This window comes from Trematomus bernacchii, unplaced genomic scaffold, assembly GCF_902827165.1.
Source record: "Trematomus bernacchii unplaced genomic scaffold, fTreBer1.1, whole genome shotgun sequence".
In the NCBI taxonomy this organism is placed as follows: Eukaryota; Metazoa; Chordata; class Actinopteri; order Perciformes; family Nototheniidae; genus Trematomus; species Trematomus bernacchii.
This window is the reverse complement of record NW_022987778.1, coordinates 1,610,001-1,625,837: the sequence shown is the minus strand read 5'-3', so window position 1 is coordinate 1,625,837 and position 15,837 is coordinate 1,610,001. Positions and strand designations below refer to the sequence as shown.

Sequence of the window (15,837 nt, the reverse complement as noted above, 5' to 3'; positions counted from 1 at the left end):
TTAAATAGGAGGAAAAGTGTTTTAAATAGGGGCAGAGAAAAAGGAGAGAATCAGGCTGCAGCACCTCACTGAAAAGTGTTTTAAATAGGAGGAAAGTGTGCAGGGATGCTCAAATGTGTGTACATGCAGCCAAGGGTGTAACTTTGGTTTGAGAAGTGGGGGGGACACACAACAGGGGGTCCTCCGCAATGAAATATTTTCTCAATTTAATTCCATTTCCTGCCTTTCTACAAATATATTAGGGACTATAGTGTTAACAAATCCAAGAAAAATGTGTAGTGTATATAATGTGCACACTTATCTAGTATCCTATCCATGTGAACCTGTTTTATTTGTGATTACCTGACATCCTCTAGGGGGGTCCGGGGGCATGCACCCCGGGAAGATTTGTTTCTTTAAATTGAAGTTGAATGCATCAATCTGGTGCACTTTGAGGGCAACATTAAGAGATTTATGGATACAGTTCTCAACATATGAAACAGAACTGTATATATTTCAATAATCAAAAAGCCATTAGAATATGCTCACAACCAATAACAAATCATTGATAAACTCCTCTCTCCTATCTTTATCTTACCTAGTCTGCATTTTTTCTTTTTATTTATGCATATTTGACTAATCACTCCCCTTTCAAACTGTGTTTTTTATTTTTGTACTGACCTATAGTACACATTGGAAGGATTTCTTAACTTATTTTATATACAACTATATATTACATAGATGGAAATATTTGTTTACATAGATGACCAAACCGTTTGAGACCCACTGAGATAACTAGACTAAAGTTTACAACCTAATCACTCAGAGAGTCCTTTACCTCCCTGAGCTGACGTTATCTCTCTCAGTCCGACAGGAGAGGACTCTCCCTCTCCTTATTGTTGAAACAGCTACTAATCTCCATTAGCTCCGAGCTAGCACCAAATGCTAACAACAACCCCCGTAACTCTCTATGTCTCTCTCTCTCTGTCTCTCTCTCTTTCTATCTCTCTCACAAGATGCGCTCGTGCCACACACACACACAGACGCTCCTCCGTGACGATGACCGCTTGCGTAAAAAAAAAAGGAAAAAAAAGTGGGGGGGACACAAATGGGATTTTGAAAAGTGGGGGGGACATATGGGCTCAGAACAGTCTCATAATACACACATGCACACAGAAGGATTCACACTTGTATTTCATGATCTGCAAAATGTTTCACACTTGTATTTCCGGATCCACACTTGTGTTTTTCAATGCACACACAAATGTGTTCCGTTTCATATACATGTAAATAAAATCCAAATACAGAAAAAAGTTTTACATATGTATTTTTGATCCTCACATATTTGTTTTCCGTTTAAATCCCCTGCACCTGCAAACACAAACCGCTTTCTGTGCATGGATCGCTGTGCATTCGTGTGTGGGTTTTTTGAGACTCCCCTGACGGTCACCCGATTCGTACTTGTAATTTTTTCTATCTATAGCCAATCAGATGTCTCCTCAATTCTAAGCCAATCACATGAGCGCGCCCCCACGAGGGTAGATTTCTTGCGTTCATGTCACTTCATATACGCATTTTGCGTAGTCCGGAGCAGGGTTTCCGCGGACAGAATTTAATTTTACCGGACAAATTTGAAACTTAACGGTCATGTTTCAATAATAACAATAATAATAATTGTGTAGCAGCGTCTCCGGACTATGACCGGATAATAACACGGGAGTAAGGATCATCTCTTTTCCTCTCTCCCTCCCTCTCTCCTGACAACCCGTCAGTTTCTCATGCAGCTCGCTAAAACTTCACTCGCGTTTATGTCCATATCGATCAGATCCAGCTCTCCTGATCGGCCTTTATAGAGAGCACCGATCAAACTATTAAGAGTGAATATCGGCCGATAATGACCGGCGGGGCTCCCCCCGTTGACAGTTCACTGTCTAGCACTGGCTTCGTAGTGCACTGATCGATTAGGCTAAGCTAACCTGTAGCTGCTCCCTCCACACTCACAACAACTTCATACAGACATAAATAAAGCAGCTGTATTCGCCATACAGGAAACACACATTTAAAACAGTTTTGCCTGCCGTTTTTGTGTACACAAACATTCATTAATGGTTCGGAAAGTGGCACTATACCTTAATAATATAAAGGCTTGTATTTGCGTGCATTTCCTGCTCGGAAAGTGGCAATGTACTGAGAGTGGAGGTGTCCTGAGATTAGCGCCTGCAGGCAGGCTCCATGGACCTGTCAGCTCCGGACAGCGCAAAATGCGTACATGAAGCGCTACGTCATGAACGCAAGAAATCTACCCTCGTGGGGGCGCGCTCATGTGATTGGCTTAGAATTGAGGAGACATCTGATTGGCTATAGATAGAAAAAATTACAAGTACGAATCGGGTCACAGGGGAGTCTCAAAAAACCCACACACGAATGCACAGCGATCAATGCACAGAAAGCGGTTTGTGTTTGTAGGTGCAGCGGTTTTAAATGGAAAACAAATATGTGAGGATCAAAAATACATATGTAAAACTTTTTTCTGTATTTGGATTTTATTTACATGAATATGAAACGGAACACATTTGTGTGTGCATTGAAAAACACAAGTGTGGATCCGGAAATACAAGTGTGAATCCTTTTGCGGATCATGAAATACAAGTGTGAATCCTTCTGTGTGCATGTGTGTATTATGAGACTGTTCTGAGCCCATAGGGACATGTCCCCCCTGTCCCCAGTGGAAATTACGCCCATGCATGCAGCCCCTAAATAACGGTAATACTGGTTAAAAATCATTTCTAGGGCAGAAAGTATTTTAAAAGTGAGAAAAACTATTTTAAATGGCTTAAAAAGCACTAAGTGATTTAAGTGCAGTTCCAAGATTCCCCACAGGAGGGCTCCAGGGAGCGCATCACCCGACATGAGCACAGTGCATTAACAGCAGAAAATACGATAAAAAAAAGGAAAATCAATTAATTTAAAGCGCAGGGAGGCTCCGCACCAGACACAGGTACATTCCTACATACCCACAATAGTGACACTGATGGTTTAAAGTCGTTTCTGCTGGGAACAGAGTGCTAAAAGTCTGATTGTTTCAGAGACCCATAGTAATGACTAATGATACAATAAACCATTTACATCTAAAAGTATTGATTAAAATTAATTTTTATGGGGAAAAGTGCAGATGAGGTAATTTTGGTATTTTGGGCAAAACACTTCACCCAACCCTGTATATATATATATATTATGCCGTTAAAAACTGCAATATATACCTGCGATATATACCTGGCTGCTAAATCCTCAGAACTGTTACAGGATGTGTATTTTGTAAATTGTATAACTTTTCATTTTATTATATTTTTTTTAGGGCTGTCAAGTTAACGCGTTAATAACGCGTTAACGCAAAAAAAAATTAACGCCACTAATTATTTTAACGCGATTAACGCATGTGTATTTTTTGTCCTCGGCCGCCGTAGTTTCAGAGCGCATCGAGTTTAAAATACCATCGACAAGCTGATGCTGACAGCCCCGCTCCTGCCGCCCGCTTGTGGCAGACCACACTTCCACGCTCACTGGCAGGCCCGGACTGGCCATCGGGAGGACCGGGAGGGAGTGTGTATGTGTGGCGCGACTCGCGCGAGCGAGGCACACCTTACGTGTTGTTGTTGTTAGCATCTGGTGCTAGCTAGCTGCGCTAACGGATATAAGGAGCTGTTTCAATGACATTTCGCCGACAACTGCGCCGAGCACTTGACTTTATGCAGGTAGCCAGACAGTGGGACATTGTACGAAAAGTCAGCACACTCAGCACGGATAGTACGCGCAACATGATTGCAGCATCCAGGCAGCTCCCGTTGGAGCATATGCCTTGAGCTCCACACACACACACACACACACACACACACACACACCACACACACACACACACACACACACACACACACACACACACACACACACACACACACACACACACACACACACACACACACACACACACACACACACACACACACACACACACACACACACACACACACACACACTATTATTGTATGAGAGAGGTTCCAGGTTGAATTGAAGCGAATATTTGTAATGTTCAGAGGTTGTTGTGTTTAATATTCATGAGAATATTTGTCATTGTTCAAATGATAATAAACAAACATATAAAGCATATTTGTCCACTCATATGTTGATAAGAGTATTAAAAACTTGAAAGATATCCCTCTAAGGTACATTTAGAACAGATAAAAAATGTGCGATTAATTTGCGATTAATCGCGATTAACTATGGACAATCATGCGATTAATCGCGATTAAATATTTTAATCGACTGACAGCCCTAATTTTTTTATCATATAACTTTTTTTTAACTTTAAATACTTTTGTTTGCATGTAATATAACATTAAGCTGTCAGTGGCTCTTTTCTGCTGTAACAACGTACATGTCCCCTCTGTGGGACTAATAAAGGTTTTCTGATTCTGATCTGATTCTGAACTACGATGCTCAACAGCTCGCTTAACGGAACTTTGACGCTGGTATCAGTTTGGTTTCCCACCAATCACGGGAGTATTGTGTATATAGAAAGTGTTGAGTTATATTTCTCGCGCTACCTTACATCCATGAAGGCAGCATGACAGAGGGAGGCCTGTCACTCAGGATGCAAAACTACTCTTTGGTAAGCCCCGCCCCCCCAATCAACATCAGGGCCAAAAGTTTGAAAGCGAAAAAAACGGTGAAACCTGAAAAAACAAGATTTGAAACTGAAAAAATCATTGTTTGGAATCTGAAAACGGAAAATCTGCAACTGAAAAAAAGAAGGATTCAAATATCAAAATATGTATAAAAGGAGTGGAGACTTCTTTCTCTTTTTTTTTATCGAAAAAAGCGAACTATTCAGTCAGACAGCAATTTATTATAAAAGTAAAACAAGTCCAATTTCAAGTACTTTAACCAAAATTCAAGCACTTTATCCAAAATCCAAGCACTTTTCAAACCTTGAAAACACCACATGAAATTTCAAGCATTTTCAAGGATTTCCAGCACCGTACGAACCCTGCAGTTTATATAACATGGAAAAGATAAAAAAGGACTGCCATAAACAGAGACAAACTATATATTCATGACTTTATTGTTAAATGTTGAAGACAGAAGTTCATAAATCAGCAAAGAAAGATGAGACATTTATTCTGTGTCAAATCATTTTAATGTACATCCTCCTTTCTCATGTTACTGAGATCAATAAGGATGATCACGGACGTACTCCATGATGTGTTTGAGAGCCAGCCAGGTCTCGGAGGCGGTGGGGATGATCTGAGTGGGCGGCAGGAGGAAACCAGAGTTACCGGTGTCCCTCAGCTCAAAGGCGAAGGAGTACTTGATGCCTTCGTCGTAAGACCAGTCGATGCTGCCGCCGCTGGCTTGATCTGAGAGGAAGAGGAGAGGACAGGATGGTGAAATATTTTCTTAAGAGTAGTGAAATGGAAGTAAACTAAGTACTTTTACTTAGGTACTGACATTTAAAACGTACTTCTACTATAGCTGAATATTTCCTTTTTATGCAACTTTCTACTCTACTAGATCTCATAGGTAAACATTTTTATTTATTCTCGATTTGTCTGACAGCTAGTTACTATTCAGATGACAATTTTGAATCCCCTTCCCACATTGAAAACTGTGTATCTCCACATGTGTTGAGTGCTTCTTCCTCACACATTAATTTGGCTGCAATTTAGAAATTATTTATCTAATATATCATATTCAATCACTTGCATATAGACTCTTATTGCACTATTCCACTTTTTTACTATTTTTCTTTTTGTATTTACTTGCACTTTTCTGTTTTTTTCTGTGTTATTATGTTGCACTGTTGGATGAGCCTGTGACCTAAGATGTTCATCGTCATAACTACACTGTAGCTATGTACGCATGACCAATAAAAGCCTTGAACCTTGAACACCGACTGGCCTCATCAACAAGGGCCATGATAAATACTGAACATCATTTTTTTACAGTCATTTGACACATTTTTATTAGTGTTTGTTTTGTATATGTATGTTGTTTTGTACACCATTCTTTAAAACAACACATGTTTTGCCCCCATTATAAACCAAAGCACATTTCTTATATGAGTAAACCTACTTGGCAATAAACCAAATCCTGATTCTGAGGTTGATGATTTTCCTTTATGTTAAGAGAAAATTCTCCTTCTGTTTAAGCTTGATAAACTTTTCAAACCCCTCTTGGATCAGCAGGAAAACAGCTTGTCACAAAGCTGGAAACAGGGCTGTATTTGTGAGAAATTATGCTCTGATACTCACAGATGATGTTGCAGATGCTTCCAACCTTGTATCTGGTGCCATGGAGGGAAGTGAGTTTCTTCACTGCTGCTGTGCCAATAGCATCCTGTGGGGAACAGAACAAAAACACAATACTGTAGTCAGGGCCGGCTCTAGACAATTTGCTGCCCTAGGTGAGATTTTTGCTGTTCATTCATATCTTATTTTACCTAGTTAACATTTATTTATTTATGCATATTTTTTTATCCCTCCAGTTTTAAACGATATTTTTGGTTTACTGTCCTAGTATACATTGAAATGATTTCAAACCTGTTTATCCCAATAATTATAAAGGAGTGCCTTGGACATATTTGTTTACATACATTGGGATCAAAACCTTTGAGACCCACTGAGATGACTAAAGTGAACTATCTAAACACTCAGAGTCCTTCACCTCACTGAGCTGTAGTTATCAGCCTCTCAGTCTGACTGGAGAGGACTCTCCCTCCACATTATTGTAGAAACATCTTCTTGTTATATCCGTTAGCGCAGCTAGCACCAGATTCTAATAACAACAGCGCCGGTACCGGTGCGCCCTCTCTCTCTCTCCCTCTCTCCCTCGCTCGCTCCCACGCTCACTCGCACTTTGGCTGTGAGCTGCGGGCGCCTGATAAGCCAACATCCCCCATTTTCATCACTTACAGCGCCCATCGTACAGGGCAAATGAAAATCGGGGTGAAAAGGGTGTTACATTTACTTAATTATGATGTTGTTACATCAAGGCCGAAAATTAGGATGAGCACCAACGGTCAAAAAAAATGTTTTCCCTCCCAGAGCTACCAGCGCAGCACCTCCCCAGATCATCTATAACGCCAGTGCTACGGGCCGGCCCTGACTGTAGTTAGGAACGTAGAGATAATACTAAAGCATACAGGGACATGACGAAGAAAAAAGGCTAGTATAAAAGAGGATTTCACTCATTATTAATAAAACATTTTCATTTAATCGTTTATTTGGCAGGGACAATGCACAGTGATGAACACTTAAAACATAAAAAATGTGTCAAGCGTAACAGTGCCAGATTTAGCTTTGAGATCATTTCCGCATGATCAGGAACATCCAAAGTGCTAAAGTTCCTCTTGCAGAGTTATAAGTCAAGTACATTTGATCTAAATAGTCTCAAACTACTAATTATCCTCAGAGGGCTTGCTAAAATATGCAGACTCTTGGTCAAATGGCAGTTTCTAAGTGTTAATATGCAAAAAAACCTAAAGCAGTATTGCTAAAAGAAAGTGCTTTTTTGGCTGAGTTAATGGAAATCATGTGTCATAAGTAATGATGGGTTTATAATTGGTCAATGCATCAATCCTGGGGCAAATAATTTGAATTTTCAGCAATAATACTGTGATTAGATGACAAAATGTAACCCTAAGTTGTTAGGATGATGACGCAGGATATTGCCTTTTTAAATCATTATTGAATGAACATAGAGATTGATGTTTAAAAGAAGGTAATGATACAGATGTAGCCTCCTCTCTGTCTTTACTCTCCTGTATGGACAGCTCCTAGTGTGAAAAGGTGTCAGATTGAATTTTCCACGAGCCTCCTCACAATTTACTCTTGACTTGTTTCTCTTTGTCTTACCAGCTCAGCCTGATGGGCAGCGTTCTTGCAGGAGTAGCCGTACGGGTACATGAGCAGCTGGGAGTAGGCGTGGACGGAGATGAAGGACTTGAAGTTGCCGTGGTTCTTGATGAAGTTCACCACGTTCTTCACCTCAATCTCAGAGTGAGCTGAGGGGCCGTGGTAGGAGTCAGAGCAGGGGTTACTGCTGGCCCCGGGGCCTGGAGGGAGGAAAAACAAAACACATCATGAGGCACCGTAACAAAATAATGCAAGATGTTACACTTTAATGCAGGGGTGTCAAACTCAATTTCATCCACATCAGCATTAAGGTTGCACTCAAAGGGCCGGTTGTAACTTTAAGACTATATACAAATACATATATAAATATTTAATATATATAAAATAATGTATTATATTACATTATTGCCTCTGCATTGGATTATTATGGGATAGGGTAATCACTTAATAATTAACTACGTCTGAAAGCAGAAGTCTAGGGCAAATAATTGCAAGTCTCTTCAGTAAGAATGTCCCAAAATGATTTAAAAAGAAAAGCCACATTCTGTAAAAACAGTGACATTTTGAAAAAAAAAATCTAATTCTGATAAAAAGTCAAATTCTAAGAAAAAAAGCATATTTAAAAAAAGAATGCATTGTGGGACATGTAGTTTATGGGCAACCTGCTTCTATAAATCTGCATGTAACCGTATAATAAACATATTATATTCTTTGCAAGCTCTTGTGGGGCCGCATGACATGAAGTCACGGGCCGGATTTGGCCCCCGGGCCTTGAGTTTGACACCCCTGCTTTAATGCAATAGTTTATAGGTATTAACTAATTTTGTCATTTGTGGTGCAGCTGAATTGCATTGCACTATGTTAAACAGTGTTTATAATGTTCCTACAAACTTCATTCTGGTCATGGTGTGGACGTAATATTGGAAACACTCCTGAGAATAAACCGTTTCAATAAGGAACAACAGCATCACAAACTGCAGCCTTCAGAATGACCATAAAGTTAAACAGACATTTCTTTAAAAAAAAACGTAAATAGGCAAATCATATGTAGTGTCCAAAACATTTAAAATCCATTTTCAATCCCTTTTCTTGTTAGGAACAGGACGTTTTTCAAATGTTAGTATTGATTGTGGAAGATTGTGAAAAGTTGAGATGGGATTTGTTCATTTCTAACACGGAGGGGAAAGGCCTTGATAAATCCATTCACCTGACACCGTCTAATCGCACCATGAATTACTCTTTTGGTTCAATATCGGGAAACTAACTAGTGTTAAAAACAGTATATATCCAAGACAGAAGTGCAGGACTCAGATGGAAACTTAGTAATTGCAACCTTTTCTCTGTCTAGTAGGGAGGGAGGCTGTGGCGCAGTGGATTAGTGCGTTAGTGTTCGGATCAGGGGAGCACAGGTTCAAACCCCACTGCAGTCAGCATGTCGTTGTGTCCCTGAGACACTTCACCCCAAATTGCTCCTGTGGGGATTGTCCACAGCATTGAGTATGTAAGTTGCTTTGGATAAAAGCATCTAACAAGTAACATGTAATGTCTACTACTTCAGCACCATGGACAGTGTCAAAGATTTAACACTGCACAGCACAGTTACTGATATTTCTGGGCCATAGATTCTAACTTGCAAAAGCCAGTCATGTAAAGAATGAATGTGTCAGGTGAATAACATGTTCAACTAAACCCTGAGGCCTCTCTGCTACAGGGGAATGTAGAGAGGGGATAAGAGGTTAACAATGGGCATGCATCCCACCTTCAAATTGGATACTGAGTGTATCACGTCTAGAAAGTGTTGGGGAATAATTTGCCCTGCATGTCCTCCTTCGCCCTCTGACGCAGCTGACCAGCCTTGAGCAGCCGCTATCTCCCATAAGGAGGGGCTGCCCTAGCATATTGTTGATGTTACCAGTTTATGACCGGGCAACTCTCGGTCAGAGATAGTTATCGTTGTGGGACACCTGGAACACATCCTTCTCGGGGTGTAGATGACCCCGAGCCATACTGTAAGCGATAACAAATGTGATTCCGTGTCCTCAGCTGTTTAGTCTATCTATTGAAGAATGTTGATTATTACACTCTGAACTAGTTAGAACCTGGAGCTACAGGAGGGGTCTTCAGAATTGATTGTGGCATCTCAACCGTGTGGTCAACTCGTGACATGTCTTGTGAATTCTCCGGCCGAAGCTCCAAATAAACCGTCAGTGTTTGCCATCAGAGCTCCAGCTCTCCTCGTGTCTTTCTGAGTCCTGACTCCAATTGCTTCAGAAGTTTCCCCCACAGAAAGTGTTTTCAGACAAAGCTGCCCCTCTTGTAGTACAACGTTTAGTTCGTAAACAACACAAAGTACAAGCGTTTACAGTCTTTTTTTTATACATACCACCAAAGCCTGCATCCCAGTTCCTGTTGGGATCGACTCCGCGGCACATGGAGCCGGGGTTCTCTGAGCGGGTCTTACGCCACATACGATTCTGAACATCACACGGATACATTCAGTCAGGCAAAATGTGTGTTTTCAGAGACATACTGTAAAGACAAATATCTATTTAAATAAAGTGGTCTATGCATCAACTATTTCTCCCTCTCAAATATCCATCTTACAGCTAAAATGTCCAAATAATGTTTTTTGTATACACGACAGGAAAAACGTGAAAGAAAAAGCGGAGATGTAGCAGTTTTTACAAAACCAACATGTGTCTATGGACTGATAGACATACGTTGTTGTGTGTGTAGTCGTAGCCGTCGGGGTTGGCGAGGATCAGCATGTAAATGTCCATGTTGTCCAGGAGGGAGGCCAGGGAGGCGTCCCTACCGTAATCTGTGGCAATCTGAGCAAAACAGGTTTTCACTTTGTAGAAAGAACATTCTTAAAAAAGAAAGCAACCTTTCATTCTTAAAAATACAAGATTATTTACAAGCAAGAAAGGAATCCATTTAACAGGTTTTGTTTGGTCTGGAAACAATAGTACATGCATTATTATTATAACGTTTTGCTTTTGTTGCAATTATCAACTGCCATATTGTTATAAAGCAATAAAAGCAATAATGGCTAAAAACCAAATATTATATTAACTATGAATATGCTGATTAGTTTTCAGATTGATAGTTTGACTGTAAAATGTCAGAAGATAGAGATAGTTTTAACCAAGTTCAACAGTTAAAAACTGGATAGAACAAAGGTATTTAAATTACAATGAAATATTGAAAAAGACCTAAACAAATAAAAAAAATCAATAAAAAATTATCAATTATAATTGTAAGACCTGGATTATAATCGTAGTATTTTATTGATGTCCTATTGCACGTTGCTGCTCCACATGAGTCAGTCCAAAGTGTTTATAATCAGAAAAACTTGGCAGTCTTCTGGAGCTTCTTGTTGTTTTTTGGAAAGGCTACATGTACTGAATAATGGATATTGTGTGTTTATTGTTTCTCAAAATATTCCAAAGGACTACGCCAGCTGGCTCACAATGGCACTGATGGGGCGAAGCCTGCGAGCTAGTTCAGGCAGTCCACTCGAGCACATTAACACGTGACGCACCTCGTCCCTCTTACAACCAACCAAACGTTCTCCTAAACATGCCGCTCTATTTAAGCTGCCAGGTCGTCCTGCCTCTGCCTCGCTCATGCTGCTGCTGCCACTGCTGTGTTCACTTGCTATTGCTACGTTCATGTTCCTGCTGCTGTGTTTCATGTTGCTGCTGCTCGCCTGCCCCCCCACCACCCCAGCTTCCACCCCAGCTTCCACCTGTAGGCTCGGGGGGGATAGTTATCTAATCATCACTCAATGTTCTTTGTAAATCTGTGGAGTGATGAGGCCCGAGCCTAGACGCCAAACTCAAACTATATGCTGCTTCTAATAAACATGTTAAGAAACACGTGAGTTGTCTGACTGAAATACAGTTATGTTGATTAATGTACGTTGTCCTTATAAATAAATCAGTGAAATTAATTACATTTTCTGTTATTGAGATATCATTTCGGCACTTATTTTGAATGCAACTGTAACATATATTATTCCTCTAAGTATAAGTATTATTTTTTTTCACAGTCTCTAGAAAAGAGAACTTTAATTCAGTCTTTGGCTCTAACTCGTCACCCTGTCACACCTTGTTGGCGGTCCACACTCCGGTGGCCTGAGAGACCCACTCTCTGGAGTGAATCCCTGTGTCGATCCAGATGGCCGGCTTGTTTCCTCCTTTGCTGAACTACAACACAATGAAAACAGAATAAACTCGTGCTGTCAGAATAATGTAGTAAAGATGTGACCCTGACACAGGTCCAACATGTACTCCTGATGTCTTGTTTGAGGCTGTCCTACCTTCAGCACGTACATGGGCCTGTTCTCATACGACCTCCCGATCTCCAGCTTGGTGACCAGAGTGGAGTACTCAGACACCAGAGTGTCCATCCAGCTGTAGATCTGCAGGGAGACATTACAATACACACCAATGTAAACACAAAGTACTCCAGATGTGCTGTGCAATCTGTACACATGGTAGGCTAATAAATAATGACCTGACTAGTTGAAGAAAGGCACATTAGACTAAACTGCTGTTGCACAGAATAATTTAATACATCTAATACAATCTCTGGTTACTATTAGTTATTAAAAAAGCAATTGATGTTAACTTAATTCTGCTCCATTTCTCATCCTCAAGTTAAGTTTCCTCATGATTTACTGTCAGTGCCACACTGTATCTGTTTACCTTGATGCACAAACATTACTCTCTACATTAAATACAAATACATTTCATTTTCAAATTGCAAGTTCATTATTTTTTTGTCTTTTTACAAACATGATAGCCAATTGTAAAAAAAAAAGGTTTGATTAATTTATTTTAGATTTTTCAACAAAGTTGTCTTTTCTCTTCAAATCAAATCAAATCAGGTTTTATTTATAAAGCACATTTTAAAACGATTTTTGGTCGAGCCAAAGTGCTGTACATGCAAATATTAAATAACACATTACTTCAATCGCAAAAACAGAAGACAATAAATGACAACAGCAAATATAAAAATCAAACACAGGGAAATGTCAGGAGTCGTACTCCGCTCTAACTAGAAGGCCAGGGAGAAGAAGTGAGTCTTTAGTGTTGATTTAAAAACCCCTAGGGTCTGGGCCGACCTCACATGGAGGGGCAGAGTGTTCCAGAGCCTAGGACCAGCTGCTGCGAAGGCTCGGTGCCCTCGGGTTTTGAGCCTGGTGGGCACTACCAGCAGCAGCTGGTCAGCAGACCTTAAAGCTCTGGCTGGGGTGTAGCGATGGAGCAGTTCAGAAATATAGGCCGGAGCCAGCCCATTTAGGGCTTTAAAAACAAATAAAAGGATTTTAAAATCAATTCTGAACCGAATTGGAAGCCAGTGCAGTGAGGCCAGAATTGGGGTGATGTGGTCACGCTTTTTGTGGCCAGTAAGAAGACGTGCTGCTGCGTTCTGCACTAGCTGCAGGCGTCTAATTGACGCCTGGTCCATACCCACGTAAAGAGCGTTGCAGTAATCCAATTTTGTGGTTACAAAGGCATTGATAATCTTAATCTGGAGTCATGAGTAACTTTTGTGTTTGTATAATAATCTTTACCGTCTCCAGACGATGATAAGCTCCGAAGTTGAAGCTGCTGCCGCTGCGCTCCTTGATGTGGTTCTCCATCATCTCGAACTTCTCCTCATCCAGACGCTCCTGAATATGGCAGACAGGGGAACTCACATTTAGCACGGTCATCATTTAATCTGGATGACCTACACACACACACACACACACACACACACACACACACACACACACACACACACACACACACACACACACACACACACACACACACACACACACACACACACACACACACACACACACACACACACACACACACACACACACACACACACACACACACACACACACACACACACACACACACACACACACACACACACACACACACACACACACACCTGCAGGTCGTTGATGAGGACGGAGTAGGCGATGTTGTTGGCGTTCAGGATCTCGCTCACAGAGCTCAGGCTGGAGCTCGGCACTCTGATGTCGACGGGCAGCTCCATGGAGACCGGGCTGAGCCAGAAGTCCAGCTGAGGTCAGACAGGTCACAGTCACATAATGGACATATTTATTTTCTCAGTGTTGTCAAGAGGCTCTGAATTGCATTTGGCCCGGTCATTGTATACATTGTTTTCTCTTAAATTAGTGGGGTATGTTGATATAATTATATATTCAAATATAGTCTCTGATTGTGCTTTTTAGGAAACATTAACTCAGGGTATAAGCATACAAAATATTAATTTCATTTTAGAGATTAAATATGGTATTGATCGTATTTTTATTTTTTTTTGTCTTAATTTCCCTATTTCTTTTTACTTCTCTAAATAATTATTACATCTATATATAAAGTGATGGTTACACCCAGGTGTGTCCTCTATCACTTCCTCGTACCTACTTGTTGCTCCCCCACGCCTCCCCTTGTTTGCTGTTTTTCCACTGAGAGAATAAGTGTACTTTTACTTTATCATGGACTTCCAAATATCCAACTTTTATATATAAAGACATTACGGAAGTGTGGAGCAGCCAAAGTATCAAATCAAAAAATGTCAATGGCATAAATCTGAATAATGAATTTAATCAGATTTGAACTAAAACAACATCTTCTCATATTTGAATCTGTTGTTGTTTAATCAAAAACCCTGATTTATTGTATCTGTCTGCCTTTAAATCTGCATTCATTTACATCTTGGAGGAGCAGTGAATATTTTATTAATAGAATAAATTGGAGGAAAGGTCAATCAGTAGATATTTTCTGTATTTAAGGAAGCAGCAAAAAACAGGAGTTTCTGACAAGTTACCATGTACTAACCCAAATAATAAATTCAACAACTCTCAGCTTCATCCTGCTGCCCGTGATACAATATCCCAATTAAAATGTAAATGGTAACATGTATGTGGGAGTGTGTAGGTATGAGCAAAAATAATACATAATTTGAAACCAAATACATCCTTCAACACTCTGCTTAAATGCATCCAAACCCGCTCTTTTATGTTTTATCTGTGTCCTTGCCTTGTACTGTACTGGGAGGTTCATGAGAATTTCTTTGGCACAAGCAGCTGAGAAAACATGAGGAACAAACTGTAGGAGTACTGCATTTGTACTTTATCTTATGTGTGTGTGTGTGTGTGTGTGTGTGTGTGTGTGTGTGTGTGTGTGTGTGTGTGTGTGTGTTAGGTTTAGGGTAAGGGTTAAGGTCAAGGGTTAGGGTAAGGGTTAGGGTTAGGCATGTGTTGGTTATGGTTAACCTGTTAAGCCCGAGAGACCCCGGTACCGGGGTACTGCCGCAACATCTTGCAGGAAACAGTGTCTGAGGGCATGTTCATTTAATAAACTATGAATGTTTTATATCCATGTAACGGGAAGAAACTCATCTAACTGATCATTTTTTTCAAAAGAAAACCCACAATGCTAACACTGAGCCTCTGAATTAGCAACGAGCGAAAAATGCTAACAGATTACTGCACCGAAAATCACTCACAAAACCTTATTATTTATCTCTTCTCTACATCCATGACATCGATTCACATCGTGAGGTGACACAGAATCGATGGGTACCCTCATTATCACTGAATTATACGTATTTGCGACGTTATAAGCAAAAACGGACATCAAAACAGGTGACGCTAGGTAGCTAAAAATGCTAACATTTTTACCTTGGCTCTGTAGTCTCTCCAAAGTGGTCTTCAATGGCATTAAAACGATAAAAACGCTGCTGAAGTTAATCCATAGGTTAATCTAATGTGTCTGTGTCCCTTTGAAATGATTTCTGATAATCTATAAGCATTAAAACTGCTTTTCCGTTTCCAGATGTCAGAGCTAAAGATAGGTTCGCTCTGATGCAAAACTGCATGCGCAAAGCCCCCACCTTTTCTCTTCACAACGTG

The 15,837-nt window shown here is 40.4% G+C and overlaps 1 protein-coding gene across 1 annotated transcript in view; it reads right to left on the bottom strand.

Moving 5' to 3' along the window:
• Positions 1–5,072: 5,072 nt before the first annotated feature.
• LOC117497215 (carboxypeptidase A2-like) overlaps positions 5,073–15,837 on the bottom strand; it is a 13,877-nt gene continuing 3,112 nt past the window's right edge. The window contains exons 3-11 of the mRNA XM_034149089.1: positions 13,848–13,982; positions 13,474–13,572; positions 12,214–12,315; positions 12,002–12,100; positions 10,610–10,720; positions 10,273–10,363; positions 7,890–8,089; positions 6,288–6,372; positions 5,073–5,393 (exon numbers count right to left, since the gene is read on the bottom strand). Of these exons, the coding sequence (XP_034004980.1) occupies positions 5,206–5,393; positions 6,288–6,372; positions 7,890–8,089; positions 10,273–10,363; positions 10,610–10,720; positions 12,002–12,100; positions 12,214–12,315; positions 13,474–13,572; positions 13,848–13,982 (1,110 nt within the window). The 3' untranslated portion in view covers positions 5,073–5,205. The remainder of the gene's footprint in view (positions 5,394–6,287; positions 6,373–7,889; positions 8,090–10,272; positions 10,364–10,609; positions 10,721–12,001; positions 12,101–12,213; positions 12,316–13,473; positions 13,573–13,847; positions 13,983–15,837) is intronic.